Source organism: Rhineura floridana, chromosome 6 (genome assembly GCF_030035675.1).
Source record: "Rhineura floridana isolate rRhiFlo1 chromosome 6, rRhiFlo1.hap2, whole genome shotgun sequence".
Taxonomy (NCBI): domain Eukaryota; kingdom Metazoa; phylum Chordata; class Lepidosauria; order Squamata; family Rhineuridae; genus Rhineura; species Rhineura floridana.
The window spans coordinates 64,806,706-64,819,743 of record NC_084485.1 but is presented as its reverse complement, the minus strand read 5'-3'; the positions used below and the strand labels follow the sequence as shown (position 1 = coordinate 64,819,743).

The window sequence follows — 13,038 nt, the reverse complement described above, 5'->3', positions numbered from 1 at the left end:
AGTGAGACCATTGGTCCATCTAGCTCAGTACTGTCTACACTGACTGATAGCAGCTTTCTGAATTTCATACAGTGCTCTCTCTCAGCCATACCTGGAGATGCCAGGGATTGAAGCTGGGACCTTGTGCATTCAAAGCAGATGCTCTACCACTGAGCTACATCTCTTCCCCTAGCTAGTTCTTGTGCTAGCACCATTCTAATGCCAGTAGCACAATTACCATTTCACAGGTATAAATCGGGGAATGTGTAACTGTGCTGTGGGGAAGTAGTTATGCTGACTTTTGCAATTCCCCACCCCTAGGAAATAGTTTTTGAATGAATGTTCACAAGGGTCATGACACTTACAATAGCAGTTGGCATACTAGCTGGGTGAAGACTAGTTTTTCCCAAGTGCAAACTATAGCATGTCTTGTATTAGGAATAAATTATATTCCTATTGTGAAAGCACAACTCTCAAGGGAAGTTCCCTGCAGTATGCACAACAAATGCATATTTATCATGCTCTATATTGGAGAGGTCTGTTATCTTCTAGAAATGTCCTTAACTATTCAAACTTCATACAGTGTAGTCCGTAGAAAACTTAAATGTCTCTTCCTTCCATGCTGCACCTCTGGCAGAGACCATCCATCTGAGAATGCCTGATGTAACATGAGTCTGTATTGTATGGTTCCTCTATGTGACATGGTCTAGAGGTGTAGTCTAGAGTCACTTCCATCAAATAGACACCTTTACAGATGTCAACTGTTTGAGTAATCCACTTTAAGGCAATAACAGGCTGCTTCCAGCTGTGCTTTATATTTAGTGAGGGCTGTGGCCTGATTAAGTAATTTTAAATCGTCTAAGTTTTAATTGATCAAATTATTGGATAAAACTAATATTTCTGAATCAAGAAGATTTTCTTCATTTTAGACTATGCACATCTTAGAAGAAGCATTCCTTTTGTGTGGGAAAAGAGAATACCTTTCTTAAGATGGGAGTTTTTAGCTCCTGTTTTTATAAGTGCTTCTAGTAAAAGTAAATAATTATTTTTTAAAAACTGCTGCTCAATTTAATAGGAGACTTCTTTTAGTTCACTGATTAATCCAATTAATTGATCTGTTGAATGTTGCATGTCTAATTTTAGCATGAATGATTGCATTCCCTGTTTTACTTGTGGCTTTTAAACCCTAGCTGGTGGTAATACTGACACTGGGTATGCCTAAAGATCTAATGCTTTTCTTTTCTTTTATCTTATCACTTAAAGCACCCAGACATGTATAAGCGAGCAGTGTTGAAGAAGCCCCAACGGAAGGCTTACGGGGTGGCTGTAGATCTGTGGAGTATTGGGGTCACTTTTTACCATGCAGCCACAGGCAGCCTCCCATTTATCCCTTTTGGGGGACCTCGTAGGAACAAGGAAACCATGTATGTATATTCCAAGTTTTCTTGTCTTACCTTCTTTATCTCTTCTTCACCCACTAGTCCTCTGCACCCTTAAAAAAAGATGGGGGCAGAGAAACATAAATGACTATGACTGGAATTTGTTCAAGGGTGGGAATCCTATCATTCTTGTTAACTTGTAAAGATTGGGTGTTTCTTCCATTCATCAGGTATAAAATAACAACTGACAAACCTACTGGAGCTATAGCAGGCACCCAAGAGCAAGAGAACGGGGCCATTGTGTGGACCTATGAGCTACCAATCACATGCCAACTTTCTCAGTGAGTAGAAAGACATGGGATGAACTAATGATCAAGGGCTTTAGAAATCCTGTTCCTTGTTCCTTTAACTTAAGCTGTCATCTGAAAAGCAGTTACTAGGAGTAAGCCCCATCGGGCAGAGTGGGACTTACTTTTTGAGTAAGCATGCACTGGTCTTATTGTTATTCTTAAGACTAGTTCATGCAACAGAAAACTTGCTATTTATTGTTTCCGTGCAGTTGTGTATGAGGGTACTTGCATGGAGTGGGCCCAAGTTGCTACAAGTAAGATAACTTAGACCAGGAATAAGCATTACACTTACTATAATGTATGGTGTTGGCATGGGAAGTGAGGTGTAATGTTGCTGTAGATGCAACTTGTGTAAAGCATGGCATCTCCCTCCTCCTGCCCCCCAGTAGTCAAATATGAAGTTTTTTTTAAAATGTTGTGTTATGAGAACAGATTTTTGCCTTCTGTTTTTGTAGTATCTGGCATATTAATTAAGAGTAATCGGATCAAGCAGACTTATAACACTCTCCCTTCATGCAAGCACTTTGACAGCCAGCCATAGGGGAAAAATAGAGTAGATCGTCTCTGCTTGGGCCACCTCACCAACCATTCTGGTTTGCAAAAACAAAACATTTCCTTCCAAGCTGTGTCCCATATGTATTTATGCAAGATAAGACACAAGAATAGGAGAGCATGTCAACTCATGAGGTGGAAACCAGGAGAAAAATGGAAATGGACTGCCTTCAAGTCGATCCCAACTTATGGCAACCCTATGAATAGGGTTTTCATGGTAAGCGGTATTCAGAGGGGGTTTACCATTCCCTCTCTCTGAGGCTGAGAGGCAGTGACTGGCCCAAGGTCACCCAGTGAACTTCATGGCTGTGTGGGGATTCGAACCCTGGTCTCCCAGGTCATAGTCCACCACCTTAACCACTACACCACACTGGGAGTGATAGGTAAAATTTAGTGTTTGGACAGGAGAGGATTAAGAGAATTAATAGGGCTTCTGGAGATTACCTTGGTGGCCAGGCAAAGTGGCCAAGTCCCCTTTCTTGTTGTGGAGAAGATTGCTTTGTTTCGTTCATAGGTAGCTAGCACGGTGCTCTCCAGATGTGATTGGAATACAGCTCCCATCAGCCCCAGCTACCATGGCCAGTAGACAGTAATGATTGAGGCCAACCACATCTGGAGGGCACTATGTTAGCTACCCCCGCTCTAGCTGAACTTTTCTGGAAGAGAGCCTTTGGGGAAGGGGGCTAATATTTCTTATGAAGTTATGCAGTGGGCTGGCTTCAATGAGTAAACAAAGCAAGCAGCTTGAGTAATTTCCTCAGAGACAGGCTCAGCCAAGTGACAAGCTGCAGGTCAGAGAACACGAGCTCTGGAAGTATATTTATGGAGTAAGGCCCCTTCATAGAAATCTGATGAGGGAGGAGTGACTATTGGGCTATTAATGCTCTGAATCTCCACTTGGGCTCAAACTGTATATTTGTAAGTTAATGTAAATATTACTAAATACCAGAAGTCTCATATGAGCTTATTCCAAAGGAAACCAATCTCCACTGCACTTCTCACGGCTTGGAGAATTGGGGTGAGTGTAACACTAGGAATAACATATGGGTTTTCTTCTCTGCTCCTTACAGTGGACTGAAGAGACAGCTCGTCCCCATCCTCGCAAACATTCTAGAAGCTAATCAAGAGGAGTGTTGGGGCTTTGATCAGTTTTTTGCTGAAACTAATGACATCTTACATAGGATGATAGTCCACATCTTCTCTTTGCCGCAAGCTACCATGCATCAGATCTACATCCACTCCTACAACACGTAAGGGTTCTTACTTTGGACAGAGAAGGGAGTAGAATCCAAATGTCCTGAACTAATGCTCAGGCCAGAATTTTACTATAGGTTGGCAAATTAGCTATCAAATAGCTGAAAAAGCATAAGCTGCATATGAATAACAATGTTCAGAATTGCTGTGTGACAGCACTTTGCGTTCTAGAGGTGGGGAAATGAGTTCTGGATTTGAATATTGAGTTGTGACATTTGGTCAAATCAACTACTAATGTGTCTTTCTATTATCTCTCTGGCAGTGGATTTTTTGGAACAACTATATACAAAACAAGTGCTTGTAGAGTCACTCTTAAATTACTGTTCCCTCCCAGTTTCTGATGAAATCTAGAGATATGATACACATAATGTTAAACTGCCTGACAATTTTTTATGAATAACAATTGATGGAGAACTTATTCCATGTACTATGTGTTGGGTGCCATGTTCTGACCTTCATGGCAGAAGTAATTCCTCATGGCACAAAACATTGCTGACTCCTAGGAAGCAGTAGGTGAGTCACAGTTCACTTGAGTGACTAGTGCCATGATTGTTGCATTAGGGGAGAGTGGTCACTAACAAGATAGTTATTTAAATTTTACATAGAATATTCCAAGTAGCTTCAAGCAGAAAGCTTGAAAGAGTCTGCATCAATTGAAGTGGGTTCAATAAAATATCATTTTCTAGATTTATTGGGTAGAATTCAACCAAATAATTGTGTTATCACAAGGATTAGCACTAGTGTAACAGGACTTCGCCCCTCCCCTGCACCATCCCCAAATCTGCTCCAGAGAGTTGGGGAAACCCCCAGAACAAATTGAGGTCATGGGGTGGAGAGGGGGAGAATATTCATTTGCCCAAAGAGAAATCCTTGTGCTGATGGAACCAATGACATAGCTCTCCCTTGAATCCAACCCATCATCATCTTTATCATTATAATCCACCACTATCAAGGTTTTTTGTTTGGCCTGGTCTTCAGAAAAGTACAGCAGAATGCCAGTATTCTGGGAGGAAGATTAGTCCCATAAGTGTTATTGTTATCTTAATTTATTTTGGACATTTTATTCTGCATTTCTGTTAAAATAATCAAGGTGACTCAGGAAGCTAAAGTGGACATCTTATGTGAGCTTCAGTAAGTCTCTGTGATACCTGTTTGATAATATTTAAAGGTATAGAGCCTTACTGAAATGAAATGGTTGGCTGAAATGAAAAGAACTATGTTAGGCTAAATTCCAGTTTCGGTCTCCTGTGTGTAGATGCATTTAAGTTTCTTCTGCACTCAGTGCAGCCATCTAGCAGATCAAAAATTGTAACTCTAAAGCAAGGTTGTGATGCTCTCGGGTGAGCTTTTGTTCTTATTTGTTTTAATCTGTTTATACTCTTGCATGTAGCCCGACAGGCCCTCATGATGCAAAACAACAATAATACTTTTGATACTCTTCAATAAGCACCTAAAATTTACAACTAAGTAAAATTGGTAATTGGAAACCATAATTATTTAAAAATCCAATTTAAACCCCTTAACAGAACAACAGCAGATAGAATATCCCCTATCTCCCAGGCCACTCCTACTATAAGGCAGAGTGGGGTGACACCTCAGGCAGTAGATTTTCAGTGTCATAAAAGGGCAGCAAAGTTTTAGCTATTGAATTATTACATATTTACTGCCAGGCAGAAGAAGAGGTGCTTGTAGGATTTTCTGCCAATAACCTGGCTGGCCTTGTGTGTTATGGAGCTCAACTTGGTGGGGCATAGGGTGCCATTCACTTCTCTGCCTTGGATCTTTTTAACTCAGCTAAAGACAGCAGTCATCTGCATTCTCCTGAGTACCTACCTTTACCCTGACCTTTGACATCTGAGACATGTATTTTTAGGACCCATCCTATTTTTGGATTTTAGGTTGTTTTTAAATTGTTTTTAATGTTGCATGTTAAAATGGTTGTAACCCGCCTTGGGACCTTTGGGTGAAGGGTGGGTAATTGATGATGATGATGATAGAATCGGGACATTTTGATTACTTTCTTGAAGGTGAGAACAAAGCTGGCCTGGAAAGTTTCCCTGAGGAGGCAATTCTAGAGAGGGTGCCACTGCCTGGCATTGGATAAAGAATGGATACAGGTTCCTTGTACATGAAATCACTGATCCATTATCCCTTTGCTTTGTGTTCTCCAGAGCCACCATATTTTTAGAAGAAGTCTTCAGGCAAACAAATATAGCCCCCCATCACCAGGAGTATTTCTTTGAGGGTCACTCATATGAACTGGAGCCTAACTTACAAGCTTCTCATTTCCCCAAGACCACTGAAACCTGCCCTCTGATCATGCTGAGCACAGAACCAGAGGATCCAGTGATGCTGAAATACAGAGATCGTGGGTTTGCGTAGTTTGGCATGCGCATTGCCTTTTTTTCTTTTTGCCTACCTTTAGCAGTTGCTTACTACAACTATGCATTCGTAGCTAGGTTTATACTTGTTTGTTCCCTAAAAAATTTGGTATCGTAGTCCTGTTTTTATGGAGCAGAGGTAGGACCCAGGAAGTTCCCTGCGTCACCACAGACTGATTGGAGTTAGTGTCACCCATATGGAGTTTATGTCCAAATATATTTTTACAACGTGAATTGCTTCTTATAGATATGCTCGTAGCCAGGATGGCCATGCTATGCTGCCCTCTGTTGGAATAAATGGCCAACAAAAGAATAGATCCATAATTCTGTGGCGTCTCATACTCTTTTCTTTAAAAAATCCAGTTCAGTCCCTAGTTGGATACATGATACTGAGTCTTGTCTACTTCATGTAGTTATTCTTCCTTCTCCCATATCAACCTGCCTGATCACTGCAGTCATAATTGGAAGCCCTCCTGGTTGAACTACAACCTGCAGATGTCCATGTGGTAATAACCAGAAAAAAGGCCTTTTTGTGGTGGTGTCCCCACTCAAATAGTCTCTCTCCCTACACACACACCTCCCAGCATGCTGAAAACCTTTCATTTGCCTCGGTGTTTGATGATTCATGATGTCAGTCATTTTTTAAAGCTTTTTGGCCGCCTGTGTTATATTCTCTTTTAGTATACTGTATATTTGTATTGTTTTTATTTTTATACACCACTTGAATGTTTTTCATGACAGGTGGTATATAAATACTTACATATCGAAAACACATTAGGAGTGAGGCATTGTACATATATACAGTAGGGCCCTGCTTACCGGCACTTCGCTTACCAGCGTTCCGCTAATGCGGCGGCTTTAATTCCCCTTTTTAAAGCCGATTTTTGCGGTTTTGCGGCATTTTTGCGCAACACGCCCCATTATTATCAATGGGGTTCCACTTTACGGCGATTTCCGCTTTACAGTGGGGGTCCGGAACGGAACCTGCCGTATAAGCGGGGCCCGCCTGTAGATATCTAATTAATACATGGTATTTTACTTTGTAGCAGATGGTGTGACAACTAAAAAAGTAACAACGTTACATAGATGTCAGTATTTGTGGATTGCATATTGTGGGCACTAGATGTCACTATAGCTCCACAGCTGCAGAGTCACAGCATTTATTTCCTAATAGTGTACGTTTTGCGAAACATTCGCTATGGTTTCTGTTGCAGTAGTGTACTGTCATTGCAATGGAAGGATGGGAAAAGGTGCTACCCTAAACTTGCACTTTAATTTTATTTTATTTTTCTAGCGGCTTTGGAGTTCCCCAAATTCCTCCCTAAAGTTGATGTCATAGCAGATTGCAGCACAGCAAAGGTAAAACCTGGTTTCAAATTGAAGAAGACAAGGGACAGTTTTGAATGGTTGCTCCCTGTCTGTTTTTCACCCAGATAATATAGGAATTGAAGATTTATGGCTGGTATCTAGGAATAGCTGGGAAAGGCAGCAGGTTCTTCAGCCCATCCTTTTTCTTCGCTCATGAGGGCTTGTGTTGGGTTATTCTGCTTGGGAGCCTAAATCTGTGATCAGAGAGAGAGAGAGATGAACTGTACCAGTACAAGCCCCAGGTAAGGCAAGTGACAGAAGAGTAGGAAAAACATTTCCCAAACAATTCCAGTTTCCTTTCCAGCCATGTCTGCCTTGCCTCTGGGGTGGCTGCAGCTTAAGAACATAAGCCCCCTGCTGGATGAAGCCCAAAGACTCTCTAATCAAATAGTTTCCAACTGTGGCAGTCAAATGGCAAGCAAGGCTGCAACCCTCACCTGCTGCCGGTCCCCAACATCTAATTTTCAGGGGTATACTTCCTCTGTACTTGGAGGTTCCATTTAACTATAATGATTAATAGCCATTGGTAGACAAATCTTTCAGCATGTCTAATCCTTTTAAAAGCCATCAAAGCTACATTTCTTACACATATTCCACAGAAAGCAACAAAACTCTCCCCCCAGCTGATTTACATTGTAAGAATACCTCTGCTTCAGACAGTGACTCTCTGAAGCCTTGATCTCATTACATCTTTTCTTTGCTACTATGAAAATGAAACAAAATAGACAAGTTGTTGCACTGAGAATTTACTTCTGGTTTTTTTAACTTTGGGAAATGTATTTAACAAAAATATCTTTAAATCAGTGTTGTGGAACATCAGTGTGTGGAAATGTGGCACCCATTTATTGTGCAGCAAAGTGTTAATGGATATTAAAATGTGAAGAGCATGATCCAGATCTCCCTCGATGATGGGAGCTGGAGTCCAACAACATCTGACAGCCACACATTAGCTGCTCTTGCTTTAGAAGAAAAGGATTTCCAGCTGAGGATATCCACTCCTCAACCTTGCTTCTTCTCCACCTCACTGTCCCAAAGCTCATGCTCACATATCTGTGCTCTGCTATTGAGCTACATGGCTGACCTCAGGCAGGGAGAAAGAGAGAATTTCCTGTGTGGGGGCCAATCCTTTTCATTTCCAGCATTCTCCTTCCATCCCAGCCACCCATTCACTCCTGGTGTCCTGACCTCCAGATCCTCACCCACTGTGTAGCGTCTGTGTGATGTGGATCATGCCTCTGTGTGTGTGTGTACATGTGTGTGAGGGAAAGCTTTCAGCCAAGGTGGAGGCCCTGCAGTCTACCTGCTTTTGAACTAAAATCTCAACATACAGGACAGTCATATACGCTATTGCTTTCTACTTCAGGATGTCCTTGCTGCAACTCACCAGACATTAAGGATATCTCAGTCATTTCTGCGGTGTCAAGAGCTCATTCTCAGAGGCCTGTATTGGGTGAGGTAAATAAAATGTCTCCTACTGGTCCTTAAGCAAGAGAGCAGGGTCTGTTTTTGCAGCTGATTAAGCTTCAAATCAGGTCATTTCCTCCAGTCTTCCCAAACAGCTTATAATATGCACATTTTTGTGGCTGGTCATAGAGTCATAGAGTTGGAAGGTGTCTATAAGTCCATTGAGACCAACCCCCTGCTCAATGCAGGAATCCAAATTAAAGCATCCAACAGGTGCCTGTCTAGCTACCCCTTAAATGCCTCCAGTGTTGGAGAGCCCAGCACCTACCTAGGTAATTGGTTCCACTCTCATATTGCTGCTAACAGTTAGGAAGTTTTTCCTGATGTTCAGTTCAAATCTGGCTTCCTGCAACTTGAGCCCATTATTCCGTGTCCTGCACTCTGGGACAATGGAGAAGAGATCCTGGCATTCCTCCACATGGCAACCTTTCAAGAGTGCTGTCATATCTCTCCTCAGTCTTCTCTTCTTAAGGGTAAACATGCCCAGTTCTTTCAGTCTCTGCTCACAGGGCTTTGTTTCCAATCCCCTGATCAACCTTGTTGCCTTCCTCTGAACCTGTTCCAGTTTGTCTGTATCCTTCTTAAAATATGGTCAGAACTGGACGCAGTACTCAAAATGAGATCTAACCGTTGCCAAATAGTGAAGAACTAATCGTTCACACGATTTGGAAACTATAGCCTTTGCCTTTTCTGAAGCCACATCGCACTGTTGGCTCATATTAAGTTTGCGATCAACAACAATCCCAAGATCCTTCTCACATTACTGAGCCAAGTGTCCCCCATCTTATAACTGTGCTTTTGGTTTCTTTTTCCTAAGTATAAAACTTATCCCTATTAAATGTTGTTCTGTTGTTTTTAGCCCTATGCTCCAGCCTATCACTTTGAATTTTGTTTTTGTCTTCCAGGGTATTAGCTATCCTTCCCACTTTTGGATCATCTGTAAATTTGATAAGCATTCCTTTCACCTCATCCAAATTATTAATAAAAATGTTGAAGAGCACTGGGCCCAGGACTGAGCTCTGTGGTACCCTGCTCATTACCTCCCCCCAATTTAAGAAGGAGCCTTTGACAAGCAGTCTTTGAGTATGATTCTGTAGCCAACTGTGGATCCACCTGATAGTTGTTCCATCCAGCCCACATCCAGTTAGCTTGTTAATCAGAACATCATGTGGCACTTTGTCAAAAGCTTTGCTGAAGTCGAGATATACTATGTCTACAGCATTCCCACAGTCTATCAGGGAGATTACTCGATCAAAAAACCAGATAAGATTAGTCTGACAGGATTTGTTCTTCATAAATCAATGTTCCTAGTAATCACTGCATTGTTTTCAAGATGCTTACAGATTGACTGCTTTATAATCTGCTCCAGAATTTTCCAGGGATTGATGTCAGGCTGACTGGTCTGTAGTACCCAGGTCCCCCCTTTTGCCCTTTCTGAAGATAGGGACAATGTTAGCCCTTCTCCAGCCATCTGGCACTTCACCAGTCCTCCATGATTTCGCAAAGATAATAGACAGTGGTTCTGAGAGTTTTTGAGCCAGTTCCTTCAATACTCTAGGAAGCAATTCTTCAGGCCCTGCAGATTTGAACTTGTTCAAAGTGATTAGGAATTCCTTGACCATTTGTTTATCAAGCTCAAGCTGTAATTCTGCCCCTTCAACTTCACATTTTCTTGGAGGGTCATAGACCCTTTTTGGGGAGAAAATTGAGCCAAAGTAGAAATAGAGCACTTCTGCCTTTTCTTTGTCGTCTGTTATCATTTTGCCATCCTCACTGAGTAGCTGTACCCCCATTTCTTTTCTCTGTTTTTTACTATGCATGTACCTGAAGAAAGCTTTTTTGTTGCTTTGGGCATATCTCCCTAACCTCAGCTTATTCTCAGCTTTAGCCTTCCTGATGCCATCCCTGCAATTTCATGCTACCTGTCTATACTCTGCCTTTGTGGCCTGGCCTTCCTTCCTCTTCCTGTATGTGTCCTTTTTTGTTTTACACCATACATCAGCATTGCCTACTGTAGTAAATGAGCAAACGTGGGGTTGTCCTGTGGCCCAGGACACATTTTCACTGATTGTCTCCTTTTTGCTTTCCCCATTTCTTTTTCAGACAAAGTCTTTTTAGCTCAACATTCAGACTTGCCATATGAAGGGGATCAGGATTGTGCTGACCTATCTTGCTGCCCTCCTCCCTTCAGGCACCTGTTCCTGTCTGCACATGTAGAGCTTTCTACATGTACTGGACCTATCGGCTTGCACATGTACAGATGAATACACATGGAACATTCAGTAGTGTAGACCCAGCTGTGTCATTTGATAACTGCAAAATCAAGCTATAGAGATTGCACAAATCAGATCTATGTGCATGGGGCGCTATATGTACAGTTCCTTCTGTAAACGTTAGCTTCAATACACAGATGGTCTGGGGTGGGCTACACCAAGGAGTGCAGGATGGGACAGTGCAATCCTGATCCCTCTCTACTTGGTGAGTTTGACTATTTGCATAAGGTCCCTGTAATCCTTCTATAGAGTAACATACAAAAGTGCTGCTTTTCTTTCTTAAGAAAGTTGTAATGAAGAACACACCCAAGCATTTTAGTGACCAGAGTGTAGGTATTTATCAGTGCTGCTTATTCTGCTTACCCAATTTATACATGTACTAGACACTGAGTGAATATATTCACTTGGTACTTTATTAAAACAGTGCCAGTAGATCCAGTTGAAAGAGCTTTGGGTAAGAGTTTTAAAGATTCAGCGTCTTATGTAAAATGAAACTTTTGTGATGAACAAATCAATTTTCATTCCTCCCTGCGAGTTTGCTTTTTTCAAAATGACTAGTTTCCAGCCTAGTCAGTGAAACAATGTGAATTTGCTTCATGTTACAGAAATAAATGGGCAGATAATATGGAAATTGATGCAGTTATTATGTCTGTGCAGACATGCCTATGGACTTTAAGCCTATAACTACTGTATGTACAAAATAACTCTTCAAGATTGTGTGTGTGTGTGTTTAATGAATAGATACAGTAGCTTGAACTGTCACACTTTCCAGCATGTTAGGAATTATTTTCTGAATACAGAATGTCAAAAGGAGGCACAGAGATAATAATGTTGCTAATGTGGGAAGGAGTAGCTGAGCTGAAGGAAACAGTCGGTTAATAGACCAGAACCAATGTCTGCTACTGGCTGCTCCATACATTTTATGGAGAATCCAGTTAACTAATGAACTCCACAGTATTCTTAGGACAATCTCTTCTAATCTTGTGCACAAAAACGCTCAAAGTCCTTTACAGAAGAGGGTTTATATCAATAGGTATAGACTTCTAATCACTATTCATGTAATGTAGTTGTCTAGGTTACCAAGGCTGCTTTGACTGTAGTGTTAACTCTAGAGCAGTAGTGTCCAGCTTTCTTTACTGGAGTGGAGATGGGACTAGAACTGAGCTGAAATTCCTCAGAAGACATTTTTCTGAGACAATATCTGACAGTGTTGTTTTTCTTGCCCCCCCCCCAAAAAAAGAAGACCTCTTAACAGCTGAAAATTCTCTATTTTCTGTGGCAGCCACCATTCCCCCATAATGCATCCAGGAGGATGCAAAATGGTGGGCAGGCTGCACCAACTGAACATCAGAGTTTAGTATGGATGAAGAACTGGAGCTTTCCCAAGGACAAAAAGCTTATCTTGTAAAAATGATCATCTGTCAGCTGTGTCATCTGTTCCTGTTTGGGCAGTGTTGAAAAAGAAGCCAGCAATTGATCTTGTAAACCTAAGGGCTTAAGCCAATCACTAGAAGTGGGTGGAAGAACACACACAAGGCACCCAGAGCCTTAGTTATGAGGCAGCTCCCTCTGTTGTGAGTTTTCTACTGCTCTATCTAGATCATCCTAACCAATGAGAACAGTCCTAATTATGCTGCTAAAGTCATGGATTTTACTCCTCCTCTGCTTCTGCTTCTGCTACACTTCTGGAAACAAGCTATGGTCTCGCTTAGCATTACATCCAAACTGAGCCCTTGGTTTTTCTCTTCAAACAAACCATGAATGATAACCAGAGTTTGTTCTTGGCTTAACCACTTGTGATTTTGTTTGGGAGGAACAAATCATGAGCCTGATTCAGGCATAACACTAAGCCAAAGCATGGCTTAGTTTTTGTCAGTACAGTAGCAGCAGGAGCAAGAGAGGAAGAAAGCACCAGCACTCTACATATTTACCTTTAAACCCTAGTTCAATTTAACTGTGGTTTAATGTGATGTGCAAACAAGCCCTATATCTATTCTCTTTAGTTTTTGAAAATATTCAGCTGGATTTTTATTGTTTT

The 13,038-nt window shown here is 41.5% G+C and overlaps 1 protein-coding gene and 1 non-coding gene across 8 annotated transcripts in view; one reads left to right on the top strand and one right to left on the bottom strand.

The window, feature by feature from the left end:
• The window catches only part of IKBKE (inhibitor of nuclear factor kappa B kinase subunit epsilon), a 67,454-nt gene that overhangs the window by 23,170 nt on the left and 31,246 nt on the right, over positions 1-13,038 (top strand). For all 7 annotated transcript variants that reach the window (XR_009763474.1, XM_061632104.1, XM_061632103.1 and 4 more), the window contains 6 exons: positions 1,243-1,403; positions 1,589-1,699; positions 3,331-3,510; positions 5,686-5,882; positions 7,190-7,254; positions 8,627-8,718. Coding sequence is in view for 6 of the 7 variants with exons in the window: in XM_061632104.1 (XP_061488088.1) it covers positions 1,243-1,403; positions 1,589-1,699; positions 3,331-3,510; positions 5,686-5,882; positions 7,190-7,254; positions 8,627-8,718 (806 nt within the window). In the remaining variant the exon portion in view is untranslated. The remainder of the gene's footprint in view (positions 1-1,242; positions 1,404-1,588; positions 1,700-3,330; positions 3,511-5,685; positions 5,883-7,189; positions 7,255-8,626; positions 8,719-13,038) is intronic.
• On the bottom strand, positions 93-164 carry TRNAS-UGA (transfer RNA serine (anticodon UGA)). The gene has a single exon. It is a non-coding gene; the product is annotated as a tRNA-Ser (tRNA).